Source organism: Cinclus cinclus, chromosome 4 (assembly GCF_963662255.1).
Source record: "Cinclus cinclus chromosome 4, bCinCin1.1, whole genome shotgun sequence".
NCBI lineage: Eukaryota > Metazoa > Chordata > Aves > Passeriformes > Cinclidae > Cinclus > Cinclus cinclus.
Window position 1 is genome coordinate 7,902,826 of NC_085049.1, and position 15,996 is coordinate 7,918,821.

Genomic DNA, 15,996 nt, shown 5'->3' on the forward strand with positions numbered 1-15,996 from the left:
GGTGGAGTCTTCCCAAACCAACTACTTACCATGTACCTGGTCTTATTGAGATCCCTTCTCCACAACTGAAAAAGTGTAATTTTTATGAAGTACCTGGAGAAGACCATGACCAACACTTACTATGTGCATGCTTTGTGCATATGATGGTTCTCTTGGACTTATATATGAAAAGCCTGAGTAATTAAAAGCACAAGCATCCAAGGCAACAAGATGGGTTCAAGCCTTACAATGGCATAAATACATGTACACCCACCTAATTTTTAGTGGAGAATCCAAACTAAGCTTTTATTCTGCTCATTTTGTTTTCTAGGCTGAAGAGAAGTGCTTTCTCTGTGATTCCAGATACCCATATAATCCCTATACCCAGCACAACAGTCACATGGTCGAAAATGTTATCACAACGTTTGAGCCTGAAAGGAAAAAGAAGTGGTGGCAGTCAGAAAATGGTAAGTTCCTTAGAGAGACTACTACTGCAAAATGTTACTGTGAGATTTCTTTATGTAACTGGCTTTCACAAAGTTGCCTTCGTGAAGAGATAAAAAAAACTGCATCTGTTCTTTGATTAGGTAATACTGAGTGATTTAAACCCCTTTGTGTGTAGCAAGGTAAGATTTCAGAAAGTCTGTTTTTCTAAGTTTCAAACTCAGCACCTCCAAGAGCTGACCAGAGGACCAGTGGCAATGCTGAGTTATACATGGAAGCCATATATTTTCCACAGGTATCTGCCCTGTCAGAGAATTTTCATCTGGGTCAAAATATACATTTGACTACAGATGTGATGTAAAGACAGTGTGTAAGATACAAATACACATTTTAAAAATTATTTTTAAAGCACTAATAGTTTAGGAAAAAAAATGAAGTCTGGATATCAGTTCTCTTATTCTGATACTGCCAAGTTCCTTTTCTGCAGGGCTGTTCTGGATCCATCCATCCCTCAGCTCATATTGTTACTGGGGGTTGTCCTAACCCAGGTGCAGCATCTTTCACTTGGCCTTGACGAATCTCATCAGACTCCCATGGGCCCACATCTCAGGCTTTTCCAGGTCCCTCTGGATGGTCACTGATCCTTCATATGTGTCAACAGCACTGCTAGGGTTGGTGTCCTCTGCAACTTTCTGAGGATGTGTGTGATCCCAGAATTGATGAAGATGGTATCCTTACAGCTTCTCTGGGAAGACATGCTAGGAGGAATAACATTTATTCTGTCTTATTTGACATACAGTGATTATGTGAAAAACATTTGACTGGTTGGAAATTAAGGCATAGAAAAATAAAATAATACGTTACCACTATTTTGAGTATCCAACTGAAAATCCATAAGCTTTGTTTTTTCAGGGAGTTTAGCAAAAATCTGTCACCATTGCCAATAAAGCTGTGGGCCAGCTGAGAGGAGCTTTCCTTGTTCTCCCTATCTTTCTTCTGGGATGAGGTCTCATGCACAGCGTGGTCAGCAGGAGTCCTGAGATGGTGCATGCAGGCATGAACAATGGGGATATCAGCTGAGCTCCTGGAACTCTCTACAGAGAATGTGTGACTCCTGGAGTTCTTTCCATATTTTTTTTAGTTTTTTAAGACACCTGGTACAGTAGATCTGCTCATGACAAATTTCACATCTGGAAGTGTAGAAGGGTTTAACAGCTCTATTTAGCATGAAGAAAACACTTCATTTTAGTAGTTCTCTTTTTTTTTGTCTTAGCAATAAGTAAATTATTTGAATGGATTAAAAAAAATCTAACTGGATATAGAAACATGCAAACTCAGAACCCTACCATAACCATCATTTACAGTCTGAATTATGTGAGCAGGACCTTCAGCCACCTCCTGCAGTCTCAGTGACATGTAGCATTGCTGGTGACAGTGGCAGGAAGGCAGCACATCATATTGCCTGAGAGAGAGGGGTCCAGCTGCATGTGCATTGTGCACAGAGGATGCCCTATAGGGTCTAGCTGCTCTGCTGCAAAAGGCATCTTTAAATCCCCCATGGGAAAACTGTCTCAGCAACCCCTTCAATGTACGTATTGTGCACTTCATTTTCATTCTCTTTTCAGGCATTGACCATGTCACCATTAGATTGGACCTAGAAACTTTATTCCAATTCAGCCATCTTATCCTGACCTTTAAGGTACATCTTTTACCAGAACTTTTATGTAATGTTATACGCTAATTACTTAACCACAGGAATAAATTGCTTAGAGAGGGAATTGAAAGCTCCATCTTTAGAGGTTTGTAAGAACAGGTTAGATAAACACCTGTCAAATATGGTTAAATTATAGTTGATCCTGCCTTAGGGGAGGAGGATAGACTGAACTACTTCCCATTCATGTGCCTTCTGGTCCTATTTTCTCTAAGTCCGAGAATTAAACCTGAAAAAATGCTTTGCAAAATTAAATTCTAAAAATGTAGGACATATCTGAACTGCAGCTGCTCTTTCAATTTAACTCAGTTCATACGTATCTACTATGATCCAGATGATTGCAAATTTTTGTTTTACAAAATTCCTTTATCATTAGGGTAAACTTCCTTATATAAAGTAATCACATATCTATATGAAATGTTACCTTCCCTTTTGCTAGTGAGAGGTTCTAATGAGCTTTTTCAAAGAGCCCTGTAACCATCACAGTAGCTGTAATGAGACTATAAGCTCTCAAATACAAAGTTTTAGCATCGTCCAAAGAGGAATATCAGTATAATAACCCCTGAGGTGTCTTATTAATGCCTGCTTAGAGAATTCTTGAAATGTGTCTTGCAGACATTTCGGCCTGCAGCAATGCTGGTTGAACGCTCTACTGATTTTGGTCAGACCTGGAAAGTGTTTAGATATTTTGCACATGATTGTGCATCTTCTTTTCCCAACATATCTTCTGGTCCAGCAAAAAGTGTTGGAGATGTTGTTTGTGATTCAAGATACTCGGACATCGAGCCCTCCACTGAAGGCGAGGTACTGTAAGGTGTCTGTTTGTATGAGTTCAAATCATTTGTGGAACTGAAGGTCTCTGCTCTGTGTCTGCTAAAAGCAGAGGCCTGTACTTTGACCCCTTTGCTGGCTGCTCATCCCATCTCTAGAGTTTTATTGATTTGTTTTGCAGGTTGTTTTAAAAGCTTTGGATCCCAGCTTTGAAATAGAAAATCCATATGTGCCATATATCCAAGGTATGGACACTACATGTTTTGTCCAGAGACACTTTGCTGCTATTGTTTATTTTGTACAATGAAAGGGTCAGCAGCTCAGCTGGTGTAAGTCAATGATGTTGAAAATTAGGTACCTAAGTATCTTAGGGAGACACTGTAATTATAAATTAAGCAGGCCAGGTCTTGTTGTCTAGCCCTGGGGACAGACAGCAAAGTTCTTCAGAGCGCATCCATAAAGCTAAGCTGTCTTTCCCTCTGGATTCAGGCCCAATCCACACTGCTTTTTGAGAGCAGTCCCAGAGGTACACATGAACACATGAAGACAGTGGCTGGGAAAATGCAGAGCCATACCAAGTAGGATGCTGCTCCACTTATGCAGCTGTGTGCCAGAAGTGGGTCCCTGCACTGCCATAGTAGGCATTACTGGTGTTGGCCAATAGTGGATCATTTCCATTATTTCTTCACTACAGGAAAATTCTTGGACTGATTCAAGCTGAAGATTTTATACTGTTCATTTTAGACTGAACTCAGGCTCCTGATCTCTCTTCTTTCCTTCCAGATCTTATTACACTGACAAACCTAAGGATCAATTTTACTAAACTCCACACCCTTGGAGATGCTCTGCTTGGGAGGAGGCACAGTGATCCCCTTGAGAAGTACTACTATGCCATCTATGAGATGGTTGTGCGGGGCAGCTGCTTTTGCAATGGCCATGCCAGCCAGTGTGATTCCGTGCAGAACTTACGGGGAGATGTTTTCCACCAGTCTGGGATGGTGTGTCCTTAATGCAGTCTCAAAAAAGGGGAGTCTCAACTGGTATTTTGTTAGAGGGAAAAAATGGAGGGAGAGAGCAGAAGGAAGATCTCTGATAATCTTTGGATTGACCATTTGCAACTGCTAGTTGTTAGATACTTCAATGCAGACTCTTCCTTTAAAACCCTGGGTTGGAATGCACAGAAACTGTCTTTGTTGGCACTACTGTGTTGTTTAAAAAGCAACTGGGAAAAGAACTGCTGATAATAGCAGCAAAATTCCAGAGCTGTAATGGTGCAAATATAATGCAGTAAGTAGTCTATGGAGTGTGCAGACTTGAATGGCCACTTGTTGGTGCATTCCACACTCCAGCTGGGCCTGGAGGCTCTACAGCGGGGCAGGAGGCATTGGCACAAAGAATAGTTGATAATGCAAAGCTAACCCATGAAAAATGGATTATTAAAAATTACAGGAATGTGATAGCAAGTTCTTTCACTCTGGGAACAAGAGTTTTTTCTCCTGGAAAATACGTATCTCAATATGAATACATGTAGGGAGAGAGAGAGATAATCTAAAATGTTGAAGTCTCCTTTGATATGTCTATAAGTAATTTTTTTCTAAATGTTGCTCAGTGGCTTTAAAACTATTTGGTTAATATTTGCAGGTATTCTCCAGACCTTTTGTTTAAAAAATTGAAAATTACATCAGCTGAGGGAGCCAAAGAGCTTCAAATTTTCCTGATCTTGCTGACATGCCTTAAGCAAATACGTCTCCTCTCCTCTCCTCTCCTCTCCTCTCCTCTCCTCTCCTCTCCTCTCCTCTCCTCTCCTCTCCTCTCCTCTCCTCTCCTCTCCTCTCCTCTCCTCTCCTCTCCTCTCCTCTCCTCTCCTCTCCTCTCCTCTCCTCTCCTCTCCTCTCCTCTCCTCTCCTTTGTCACCTTATCTCCTCTGTTCTCACCACATTACAGGTCCATGGGAGATGTATCTGCCACCATAACACTGCAGGTTTGTCTTGTGAAAGATGTAAAGATTTCTACAATGATGCTCCCTGGAGGCCAGCCGAAGGGACGCAGGATAATGCTTGCAAACGTAACTCAAACATTATATTTTCCTTTTTAATAACCAGAAGTGGGTGTGGCACAATCCTAGTCCAAGCCATAATGGGATGGCCAGGTTTCTGGGAGGGAGACTTTTTCATGCTTCATCCAGAAAAACAGATTCCTGCATCCATAGGTGCTGTGTTATCCTACAAGAGGAAGAGCTGTTTCATGTTCTTATTCTTCATACAGAGAAAGAAAACAATAAAGGGGGAAAAAGCACCTAATGCAAAAAAGATCATTGATTGGTTTGATGATCATTCATGATCATTTTCAGTGGTTTTCTTGTGAGTGAAAAAATTCACTCTGCATTTCCAAGTTTAGAATCAAATTCCGTCCAAAGACTGGAAATTTTCCCCCCAGCTGTAGCACACAAGGCCTGGAAATAATCTTGCTGGGCATGGAAATCATCCAGGTAACCAGTAACCCTGTGTTAAGTGTAGACAGCAATATGGCCAGACCACAACATTTACATGGTGTGAAGTACCCCACTGCTTGTTTTGGTTTCAGGTTGTAACTGCAACAGCCACTCCAGCAGATGCCACTTTGACATGGCCGTGTACCAGGCCAGCGGCGGGGTCAGCGGTGGCGTTTGTGATGACTGCCAGGACAACACCACGGGCCAGCACTGCGACAAGTGCAAACCTTCCTTCTACCAGGACCCGCTCAAAGTCATCTCAGATCCGCAGGCGTGCCTCCGTAAGCTTCCCTTTTTAACTTCTGTAAGAATGACTCAAAACAGGGTTGTTCTGGTTCCCTTTGCTCTGAGCCCTATGGCCATGCCCATGCTTAAATGGCTACATGGCTGGAAAAATGTTAGCAAACCTATCACATCCAAACTGCCTTACAAAGTAGCTGCCTGATGGTGTCCTCCAACCAGTGTTGTAGAAAGAGCTGCATATTCCAACTCCTTGCTAAACAGAGCTTAGAAATCCAGCAAAGCTATCATTTTAAAGCTATCAATATAAACATGAATAGCAGCAGTAATATTGCTTCTGTGACCTTCAGCGATTACAGAAGAGGCTCCAAAAGTGATGGGAGGAGTAAATAATTTCTGCTAGATACCTGCCATACACAAGAAAAATAATCTTTCAGAAACGAAAGCTCTTCTTCTGAAAGATGACCTAAATTCATTATTAACATAGTATGGAGAAAATACCCTGAGTGTTATTTAATTGTACCAATTGATTGGCATGAAAAGTCCTTAAGGAGCCGAGGGCAGATTACCAAGCAGCTCTATTAATTGCGTTTTCATGCTTACATCTGCATGTGGGGTTTTTTTTGTTTGGGTTTTTTTTCTTTTCTTTTGTGGTTTTTTTTGGGTTTTTTTGTGCGTGTGTCCTTGACCCTGCCTGCAGCATGCAGCTGTGACCCGGAGGGGACCTTGGACGGGGGCGTGTGCGAGAGCCGCACGGATCCTGCGCTGGGGACGGTCGCGGGTCGCTGCCCCTGTAAGGACAACGTGGAGGGCGCTCTCTGTGACAAGTGCAGGACAAACTACTACGGACTGAGCAGCAGCGACCCCCTGGGCTGCCAGCGTATGTAATCCACCTCTTCTAGTTTCCTTTCCAAAGCGTTTTAAAGGCGTGGAGGTAGTCGGCTGCACTGCTCTAGATCCACATGCTAACACTCTGCTTGAGTCACAAAATACTCAGCTGCTTACTGTAATTTAATGTCTACAAACTTCAAGGTTTCTGCTGCAGCATTCAAGACTCAAACAATGCAAAATTACTTCCAGAATGCATATATATATATGTATACATGTATAGTAGAACAGATCAGGCTATTGTTAATAGAAGGGTTATTAAATATGCAACTTAATTGAAAAGGGATGTTGAGATGACAGGAGCTGCTGCCTTCTCAAAAGAACTTCTGGCCAAGCATTCCTCTGAGAAAGGCTTGTTGAAAGCACATCACACCTCTACCCGGTGCACTGTGGGTTTGTGAGCACGTTATGCCCACACCAGGTGCTCAGCCACACGCAAGGACTGCAGTGCAGATCAGCACACAACACTTGGCTAACCATGCAGAGGCATTCTGCTAGTGCCTCTGTTCCCCCAGAGAGGGATCCACCGAGGAAAGTGTCCATTTCCAAGGGCATTCAGAGGGCTGGAGAGTGCCAGGGCACATTCTTCTGTAGTCTGTCTATGTGGAGGATGGAGACTGCCTGTCATGCTGATGCCATATCTAATAGAAATACCAGTCCTGCTGCCATCACTGGGACCTGCAGAGGTAACTGCACTTCTCTGTCCTTGCAGCCTGCAATTGCCATCCCTTGGGCAGTTTGCCCTTCTCCATCTGTGATCCTGTCACGGGACAGTGCCTCTGCCAGAGGTTCACCACAGGGCAACGCTGTGAAAAATGTCTTGTAGGTACTCAGTTTTTGGTTTCACTTCTGCATGTGGTTTTGGAAGTCTTCTCACCCACCTCACACCTTTTCATTGCCAGAAAAGTAAATAATTAGTCAAAATTCAAAACAATTTTATAGCTGTATGCTCCCATTTTGTATTGACATGTCTGTTTCTCTTTCACTGTTCCCAAACATTTGCACAATCAAATTGCAGGGGGAGCAGCACTCCCAGGAAAGAAAGGAAATGCAAAATTATGTCCTTGATCCATCTTTGCTGTTTACAAAGCAATTTGCTTGTACAAGTGGGTAAATGTCTGGCTCTTGCAGTGGCTGAGCCCCCCTGCTATCCAGTAAGAGAAGCAATCTCCCATGGCCAAGCACAGTAGTGCTCCGCAGTATTGTTCATCCAGCAGAATGAGTTTTGTTTTGCTTTGCATGCTGAAATATTTGCCATAAAAGAACCTTCTTTTTATACCAGGCAGGATACTGGGGTCTTGGCAGCAGCTTGTATGGCTGTTCTCCATGTGACTGTGATATTGGTGGTTCCCAGAATAACTTGTAAGTTAAAGTTGTTCAAGTTCTTTCTTGGTTTTAATTTCTATAAACCCTTAGGGTAGATTTTTTTGTTAGGTTAATACAGTCACAGTACAGATAAGAAAATAGAATGTAGATGGAATTTCATCATATATAAACAGTGTAAAGTTGGGTGGAGATCTTGGAAATTTATTTATGGTAAGGGCATTTGCCTATTTCCTTTGAAACAAACCTTGAATCAGGTGGAGCCAAGATGTGTTTAATATGAAATATAAAACATATGCCTTGAGAGAACCAGAGGCCCAAATATTATTAGAAATTAGAAGTAAGTTAGAGATTACATTTTTAACTTAGCTTCCTACATCTACCCTAGATGCTAGAAATTCTTTTCTGGCTCCTATTTAAAATGTATAATTTTAGAAACAAGGCTGGTTTCAGCTGGGCTCCTCCAAAATTCTGTTGGGCAGGGATCTTCACTACTGCTGTTATACTTCAGATAGAGGAGCACACAGTTCCATGCTGTGGAGCAGCTCCTTGTGAGCAGGTAAATCCCCTGGTGTGTAAGTATATGACAGCATTCCATATCATATCAATGGTCCTTCTGGTCTCATGTCCCTTCTCCATAATTGTGGGTGACAGATTATTAAGAATTGTAGTTTAGTGATTATTATAGAAAAAGATACAAGAAATTATACAGGAATAGACAGTAACAGATTCTCAGGAAACAAAAAGATGGAACTTCAGGTATGGAGCAGACAAAGACAAATCAGATCGTGGACTCTGAAGCAATGGAAAAATAGCGTTGAATAAACCCAGCATCAGAAACAGAGGAGGTGGGTGATAGGAAGTTAAGTAATGGAGGTAATCCAGCAATGGGAAAATTAAGCAAAGGTGGAATGAGGGTGGGTCTGAGCTATCCTCATGCTGTGAGGACCCAGCTGGGCCACACTGATACTCTCCCTTTACCAACTCTTCCTGTAGGTGCTCGCTGGAGGACGGTCAGTGCGAGTGTCTGCCCAACATTGTGAGCCGCCAGTGCAACGAGCCAGCTCCAGGATACTTCTTTCTACCCCTGGATTATTATATTTATGAAGCTGAGCATGCAAAGCCCCTTTCTGGCTCTGCACCCTTGGTAGGTATTTGGCTTTTTTATGTGTTGTACTGAGAGGGGATCATTACAGGAACTGAGGCTGAGGAGGAGAGCCCTTGTTTGGGAAGCAACTCTTCATCAGGAAATGCAAAGCAAGTCCCATCATCAGTTTGTCTTTGTTTCCCACAGACATGACTGTTCCATAACTGGGGCTGTTAAAAAGGGACAGTCACTGCAGCATGGTATGACCTGAAAAACTGCCCTTGTTGCTTCTCAAGTGCACACTGGTCTAGCGTGAATTAGAGAAATTAATTTAATTCTTTAAATTAGAGGAAAACATTTGAGCTGCTAATACTCTCATGAAATGTTTTATTTCTGGGAATCTCCAACAAGGGAAGAATCAAATTACTCTCTGCTCCATTGGACTAATTCCTGCTGCCTTATATAAAGGCACTGTTTGTAGCATAATTTCCTCAAGAATTTGGCATCCATCTGTAATGTTTTTAGAAAAATTAATTCTTTTTTCCCCCTTTAAACATGGGGGTAGTTTCCCATGCTGAGTTCAAACCTGGGGTGCATCCCCTCCTCTGTCTATGCTTTTGCTAACATTTTTTCTCTTGGCATGTTGTACAGAAACTGTAGATAAGGAATAATACAAAAAAATGTTTATTTGCAGGTCGCATCCACAAATATTCAGCTATAATCACAATCAGTAATCATTCTACAGTCCAATAATTAAATGGAAAACATATGTCTGGGACATAGCTTATGAGGGGAAAGTGCAAGTTAATTTTAAGGGAATGAGGGAAAAAGACTTCCAGCAGCTGCTGGGCCACAGTTTAGAGCTTCTCCCAGTGAGAATAGATCTTGATTTAAGAATGTGGATTTTCATTTACTTGCTCAGCAGCCTTCAACATTGTTGACACAGTGCTGCTCCTGTTTTTGTTCTTTCATAGGTTCAGCCAAGCACTCTTCCAAGGTGTGACATCTACTTCCAGAAGAAAGGCTATGAGTTCATGATTGAAAATGGAAAGATTGTGTTGAACAGGAACAAGAAACGAACTATAAGAAAATCTGGACTTGAACAGGTAAATTAGTATTTGAGTGGTTACTTAAGTTTACACCAAATAATAAAATTTTATTTTGCAACAAAGGGCAAGGAAATGCCTGAGCAAATGGGATTCACAATCCTGACACAAATAAATTTTTTGTTACACAGTTGGTTTGGACATTTTATGTCCACTGACAGGTTTGCTCTGCTCTGTCCAGTGCCTTTGTAGACTCAAGTTCCATGAATTTTTGGAAGAGAAAAGTCTTTATGAAAGGTTTTGGTTTTATTTTTCTTTTTTTTTCTTTTTTCTTTTTTTTTGTTTGCTTGTTTTTGGTTGGTTGGGGTTTTTTTGTGCTGTTTCATTTTTTGTTAGGTTTTTTGGTTTTGTTTGGTTTTGGTTTTGTTGGGATTTTTTTTGGTTTTGTTGTTTGGTTTTGGTTTTTTTTGGTTGCAAGACATTTCCAACAAGTTTACCAAGACATTAGGATGGCACCTCCTGCACTTAAATGCAACCATTGTAAGTATTAATATTTATGTATCCAGCTTATAATGGAATGATCCAACCACGTATGAAATCAGGCTTACTCTGTTTAAGGTTTGCAATGTGAATATTTGGAGATGCCAACTATTCAGAAGTGAGTGGATTATTCTAGTCCCTCTTACTGTTGCTACAAAGTTATAGGAAGCTTTTCTTTACATGTGACCCTAAATACCCTACCTTTGGGAGAGCTCTTAGCTTGTTGATCCTAAGCTTGCACAGAAAATGAGACCGATGGCTGAAATAAGTGAACGATGCGGCGAAAATATTCCCTTTCTCTTTTCTGAGTTTGTTTTTGTTGTTGTTGTTGTAATTTGACCCCGTGTGCTGTTGACAATGCCAACGTGTCTTTGCAGGGTGCGATGCAGTTTGGGCAGGACTCGGATTCAGCGGTGGTGTTCCGGCAGCCCAGCGCTGGCCGGGCTGTCACATGGACAGGACACGGCTTTGCCCGCGTTCCCAGCGGAGCTGGGCTAAGATTTGCCATCAACAATGTTCCCTTTGCCATGGACTTTGACATCACAGTTCGTTACGAGCCTGAGGTACTTGTGATGTCTTGTGTCTTGTGATGTTGTGATAGGTGCAGGGTCTATTTGGTGAATAATAGGATGAGCAACTTGTCCTATTCTTTATATCCAAAATTAAAATTGCTGTGCTTTTCACCCAGTAACAAGTTGCCTTACCAACCAAGTAGTATGTCCTCCATTGACCCCCTTAACCCTTTCCACTCAAATATGAAAAATCAGCACTAGATGTGTTTTCTAAGCCTCAGCCAAGATTTCATTTTCTCTTGGACTGGACTTTTGCTCAAAAATCAAACACGTGAAAAATGCAGTTCCTTTTAGACAAGCATCCTATATTCCTAGCCGGGATTTTTCAGGCAGTAAAATGTGCACAGACAGGAGTGATCTGCACAGATATTTTTCCAGGTCTTTTGCAGGCATCCTGCTTCCCAGTTGCTCCAACTGGACTCTGAGATGTGTGAAAATTGTAGGAAAATAACCAAATTACTATTTTTCGCCTGGGGAAGATTTCTCAGTGATGATGACATGTCTAGAGAAATCTGGTAATCCAAATCTGGTAACTCAGGTCCTCACCCATGTCTTCAAAAACACAAGCAAGTGTTTTATTGGTACCAGCTTTTGTATATTCCATACTCTTTAGCAATTCTCTGGAACAGTTCCACAACTCAAAATTTTCCTGCTGTCTATTGTATTCTGTTCTCTGACTCTCATTCTGAGGAAAAACAATCTCCCAGTGTCCTAAAACATGGGAACATTTTTTCAGTGGGCTGGTTTGAGGTAGGGCTCAAACCCAGTGGGTTGTTTTTTTTATGTCTAAAGGACTGAAGAGCTGGGTTTGAAATACATTTGTTACAAAGTCTTTTGTGTTTATTATTTCTTATTAGATGTGTGAGAAGGCAGGTAATGAAGGGTATCTCCAGAATAACACTGTACTGAGAAAAGAAACAACTCCAATGGCTCTAACAGAGCTGTTTCCATTTGAACCAGCTGAGGTCCCATTTCCGTCTCTGCTTTTCATTAGCCATTGCAAACACAATGAATTTTTCACAAATAACATGGTTTTTCAATGCTGTAAAGAATAAAGAAAAAAATCTGTTTTGTCACTGCAGTGTGCAATCATTCAGATGGCTTTCATTAACACTTGCAAAGAGAAAACAGGTTTTTTAGATACAAAATATAGCCATAATTTTTGTCTTTTGTTTATAGCTCTTGGAAGACTGGCTTGCAAGTGTTGCCATCCAGCCTGCTGGTATCTTATCAGGTCAACACTGCAAAACCAAGGTCCTTTCACAGGAGCCACATGAGTTACCTCTCCCAGCTACAAAGAGGTCTGACTGTTGCTGTCTTTTTGCCTGTAGATCTGTGTACAGATCATTTACTGAAGTACTGCAGAGCAACACATGTGTGGGAGAGTGGGAATATCAGAAACACATGTGGCCTTTTCAGTTGCTGGCACACCACAATACTACGTAGACTCTAAGGAAGAGTCTGATGCTCAGTCCTTAATCTGGCAAAAGTTTGCCAAACCCAGGAGAGCAGCCTGAGATCCAGCTGGGGTTGGTTGCTGTGGTGAAGATCCAATTGCAGCTACTTCAGTAGAGAAAGGAAATACTGACTTAAAGTCGCCATCCTAGTCTATTTTCAAAACCAGCTTTTCAGCTTGGACCTGTGTAAAGAATAGAGAGAATCTAAGAGGATGTGACCAATGTCTTGATCAAATAGGGACAGGAAAAGATGAGTATGAACAGTGAGTTGCAAACCCCCTTGATAGAAGTAGTAAAACCTGCCATTCTCAGTTTAATCTCCCCAGGTTTAAATTTGGTGAATCATCTGGCACAAGTCCTGCAGCTTTCCCCACTGCAAGCATGGGGCTGGCTGGGTGTGCTCCTCACAGCAGCAGGGCTTGCTCCAGGCTGCAGGCTTCAGTTTGCAGGCACAGAAGGAAGGGAGAGCTCACAAAATGCAGTAAACCTTGCTTTGTCCTGACTCCTGGCTATAACTGTGGTTCATTTCTGCTAAACAGGATTGCAATTCTGCAAACTCCAGTCTGCCTGGAGCCGGGAACAGAATATTTTGTGGATGTGTATTTTTCTCAGCTCTCTGCCTCTGACAAAAAGGCAAAATCATTCATCTTGATTGACTCAGTGAGTAGTTGTGTCACAAGTCCCTTGTGGTTGTATCTATACACGGTGGGTTTTTTTACAGACTTAGAAGTATTTTAAAATAATATATAGTGTGTTTTAATAGAAATTCAGTTTCTGTTTATCTCCATTGACACTGTTTGCATATTTTTGTATGGAAAGGCAGAAGTGTATCTGGTTAAATTTTCATGGAGAAATACAAGACATAATTGTAGCATATGTTCCATGCCTACCTGTTCTCATTGATTATGAACACAGTCCATATTTATGTGCTGATAAGATGTTGTGGCTATGGATATAAATTTGTGCAGCTCCTCATCACTTAGGTTTTTTAAAATATCTCTAATATGTCAGGATCACAGATATTTTTAAAAACTATATTGGAAAAGTAAAATTAGTTGTGTACTTCCTGGGAATCAGGTCCAGATATTTCCCAAGTTTCCATCAAGTCAGGAACAGGGTGTTAGTTTTGGGTGCTTCTCTTGAGAAAAATACTTTTAGGTCTATTTCTCTAATTATTCCTGTAGAACTGGACCTGTCAAGGGCTGGCTATACTTGAACATAGAACTTTCAGCTGATTTTTCTCTATCACAATAATACCAGTAAAAATGTTGGCCAGACACTGCTCTTGGAGTCACTAACTTGGCACAGCAAGACCAGTTCTGAGCATATACCAGAGATCTTATAATTTTATTTTTTTAAGCACAGTCTCTCTTATTTGAAGAACTCAGGGAATGTTTAGACCTTCAGAATAAATGTGAATTTAGATGACAGAATGGCACAACTGCAGATTTGGAAACCCAGTGCTCCAGGCCTCTCTCGTTGCAATGGAAAGCACATTAAGAGAATGTGGGAAATTCTGGTTTTCAATATATCTAAGCAAAAATATTTTCTTTTCTCTCTTAACAACAAAGCTGGGACTTATTCCCAGAATTGGCTCCGTGGAGAACTTATGCAGTGAAAAGGATTTAGATGAGTACCAAAAGTATCACTGTATTGAAATTGCATCTGAAGTTGGGCCTCACATCCTGCCCGAAGCGTGCGCACGGCTCATAGCGAGCTTGTCAGCCCGAATTCACAACGGCGCCGTCGGTAAGGACCAGCCTGCACAGGCAGCTCTTTTGGGCACCTGCTGGTTTTCCCTTGAGTCTGCAGGATATGTTGACTGTAGAGCTCTCAGCCTGCAGTGGTGTAGCAGTGAAGCTGGTCAGCATGTGATATCTGTGGATGTGCAGACTGTATCCCACTGAACCCTGTGTGTGCTGCAAACACCTCTTGGTGGCATGAGTCTCAGAGTTCATCATTCCTGATGAGCTTCATGGAGCAGCAGGACAGGGACCATGGCAGTGATTTTGTATCTTCTGAAAAGCGTTTGAATCAGATGTCTTTACCATATGGCCAAGGCAGTAACTCTCCTAGTTTTCTGGCTGCTGTTAAATGACAGAGATGTTTCTAAGCCCTCTCTCTAGAATGCTGTGGGCCAGCTGAATGCCTTGGTAAGATTCCAGACATGATGGTACAAGTTGGTGTACTGGAAGGGATTCACTAAGAAAACCTTGATGATATTCCAGCAAGAAGGCAGTGGCAGGTGGGGTTTGAAATTCCTAGGCAGCCTCCTGGATCTATCATGGAAAGATTAGATGGGATCAATAGCTCAGGGAATTTCCCAGGTATTTGGCCCAGAGAACTGGAACTTCTCTGCACTTCCAGTAACACGAGGTGCCTTTCTGGACAACTTTGGTGGTCAGCTTCTTTCAGGGAGCCTAGCAGCAATGCCTCCAAAGTGATAGCATCTGCTTGGATGATTTTTAGAAGGATTGATGCCTCTATCTAATATCAGATAATGAGGTCACAGCTGTGCAACCAGTGAACCCCTCATTTAGGCTTAGGCTGTGCTAACTTCACATTGGCCTGATTCCTAAAGTGACAAGATTCTCCCAATGAAATGTGTCACTTTGGTTTTCTAGTGCTTTCCAGAGCATCCTGGGCAAACATCCTCTGTGGGTTAGCAGAGCATCTTCACTCAACGAATTAGTCCAGGGTGTCCAGAATAAACAGTACACAGATGCAGACTAAATACAGCTTGCAGATTTATGTCCAGTGCTCCAGCTAGATGCAGATTTATAGCAAACCTTTCTAGACTTCAGAGTGTCTCTATCTGGATCTACACTTTTATACTCCCTTTCTATCCTACCCCAAATGTGTGCTGAAGGGAGTGCCTTGAATGTGGCAACTGCAACACCAAGACTTCTGCTGGTGCGTGGTATACCATCACTGTTGATGCTACACCATCAAATGATCTAAACTATGGCCATCATCAGATTAGTGAATCCCTGAGAAGAATAATCAGTCTCTTTCCTACCTATTTTTAAGTGTGAAACCTGCAAGCTGAGGAGAGCTGTAAAACTCCTTGACAATCAAACCTGTTCTGATTTTCTTTCCCCTTGCCAGCCTGCAAGTGCAATCCCCAAGGGTCGCTGAATGCCAGCTGTAGTAAACTGGGGGGCCAGTGTCAGTGCAAAGCCAACGTCGTGGGACGCTGCTGTGACACCTGCTCTGCAGGCAGCTATGGCTTTGGCTTCCACGGCTGCTATGGTGAGTGCCTTGCAGCCAGCACCACTACCAGTACCATTAGCATACCCCAAGTTTTAGGGCTTTAAATCCCAGATTGTGTGTGAAGCAATATAAAAAACCACATTTCCACGAATTACAGATTTTTCCATCCCCGCTGCCTTTGAGCAGCATCAGGGATGGGATGGGATGGGATGGGATGGGATGGGATGGGATGGG

General features: G+C 42.0%; 1 protein-coding gene across 1 annotated transcript in view; it reads left to right on the plus strand.

Moving 5' to 3' along the window:
- Positions 1–15,996, plus strand: part of LAMB4 (laminin subunit beta 4) — a 39,602-nt gene that overhangs the window by 4,093 nt on the left and 19,513 nt on the right. The window contains exons 3-19 of the mRNA XM_062490790.1: positions 311–446; positions 2,049–2,122; positions 2,750–2,938; positions 3,087–3,150; positions 3,689–3,903; positions 4,850–4,970; positions 5,489–5,677; positions 6,337–6,516; positions 7,237–7,346; positions 7,807–7,886; positions 8,844–8,994; positions 9,909–10,040; positions 10,898–11,083; positions 12,272–12,393; positions 13,089–13,209; positions 14,121–14,298; positions 15,658–15,801. Coding sequence (XP_062346774.1) covers positions 311–446; positions 2,049–2,122; positions 2,750–2,938; positions 3,087–3,150; positions 3,689–3,903; positions 4,850–4,970; positions 5,489–5,677; positions 6,337–6,516; positions 7,237–7,346; positions 7,807–7,886; positions 8,844–8,994; positions 9,909–10,040; positions 10,898–11,083; positions 12,272–12,393; positions 13,089–13,209; positions 14,121–14,298; positions 15,658–15,801 — 2,392 coding nt within the window. The remainder of the gene's footprint in view (positions 1–310; positions 447–2,048; positions 2,123–2,749; positions 2,939–3,086; positions 3,151–3,688; positions 3,904–4,849; positions 4,971–5,488; positions 5,678–6,336; positions 6,517–7,236; positions 7,347–7,806; positions 7,887–8,843; positions 8,995–9,908; positions 10,041–10,897; positions 11,084–12,271; positions 12,394–13,088; positions 13,210–14,120; positions 14,299–15,657; positions 15,802–15,996) is intronic.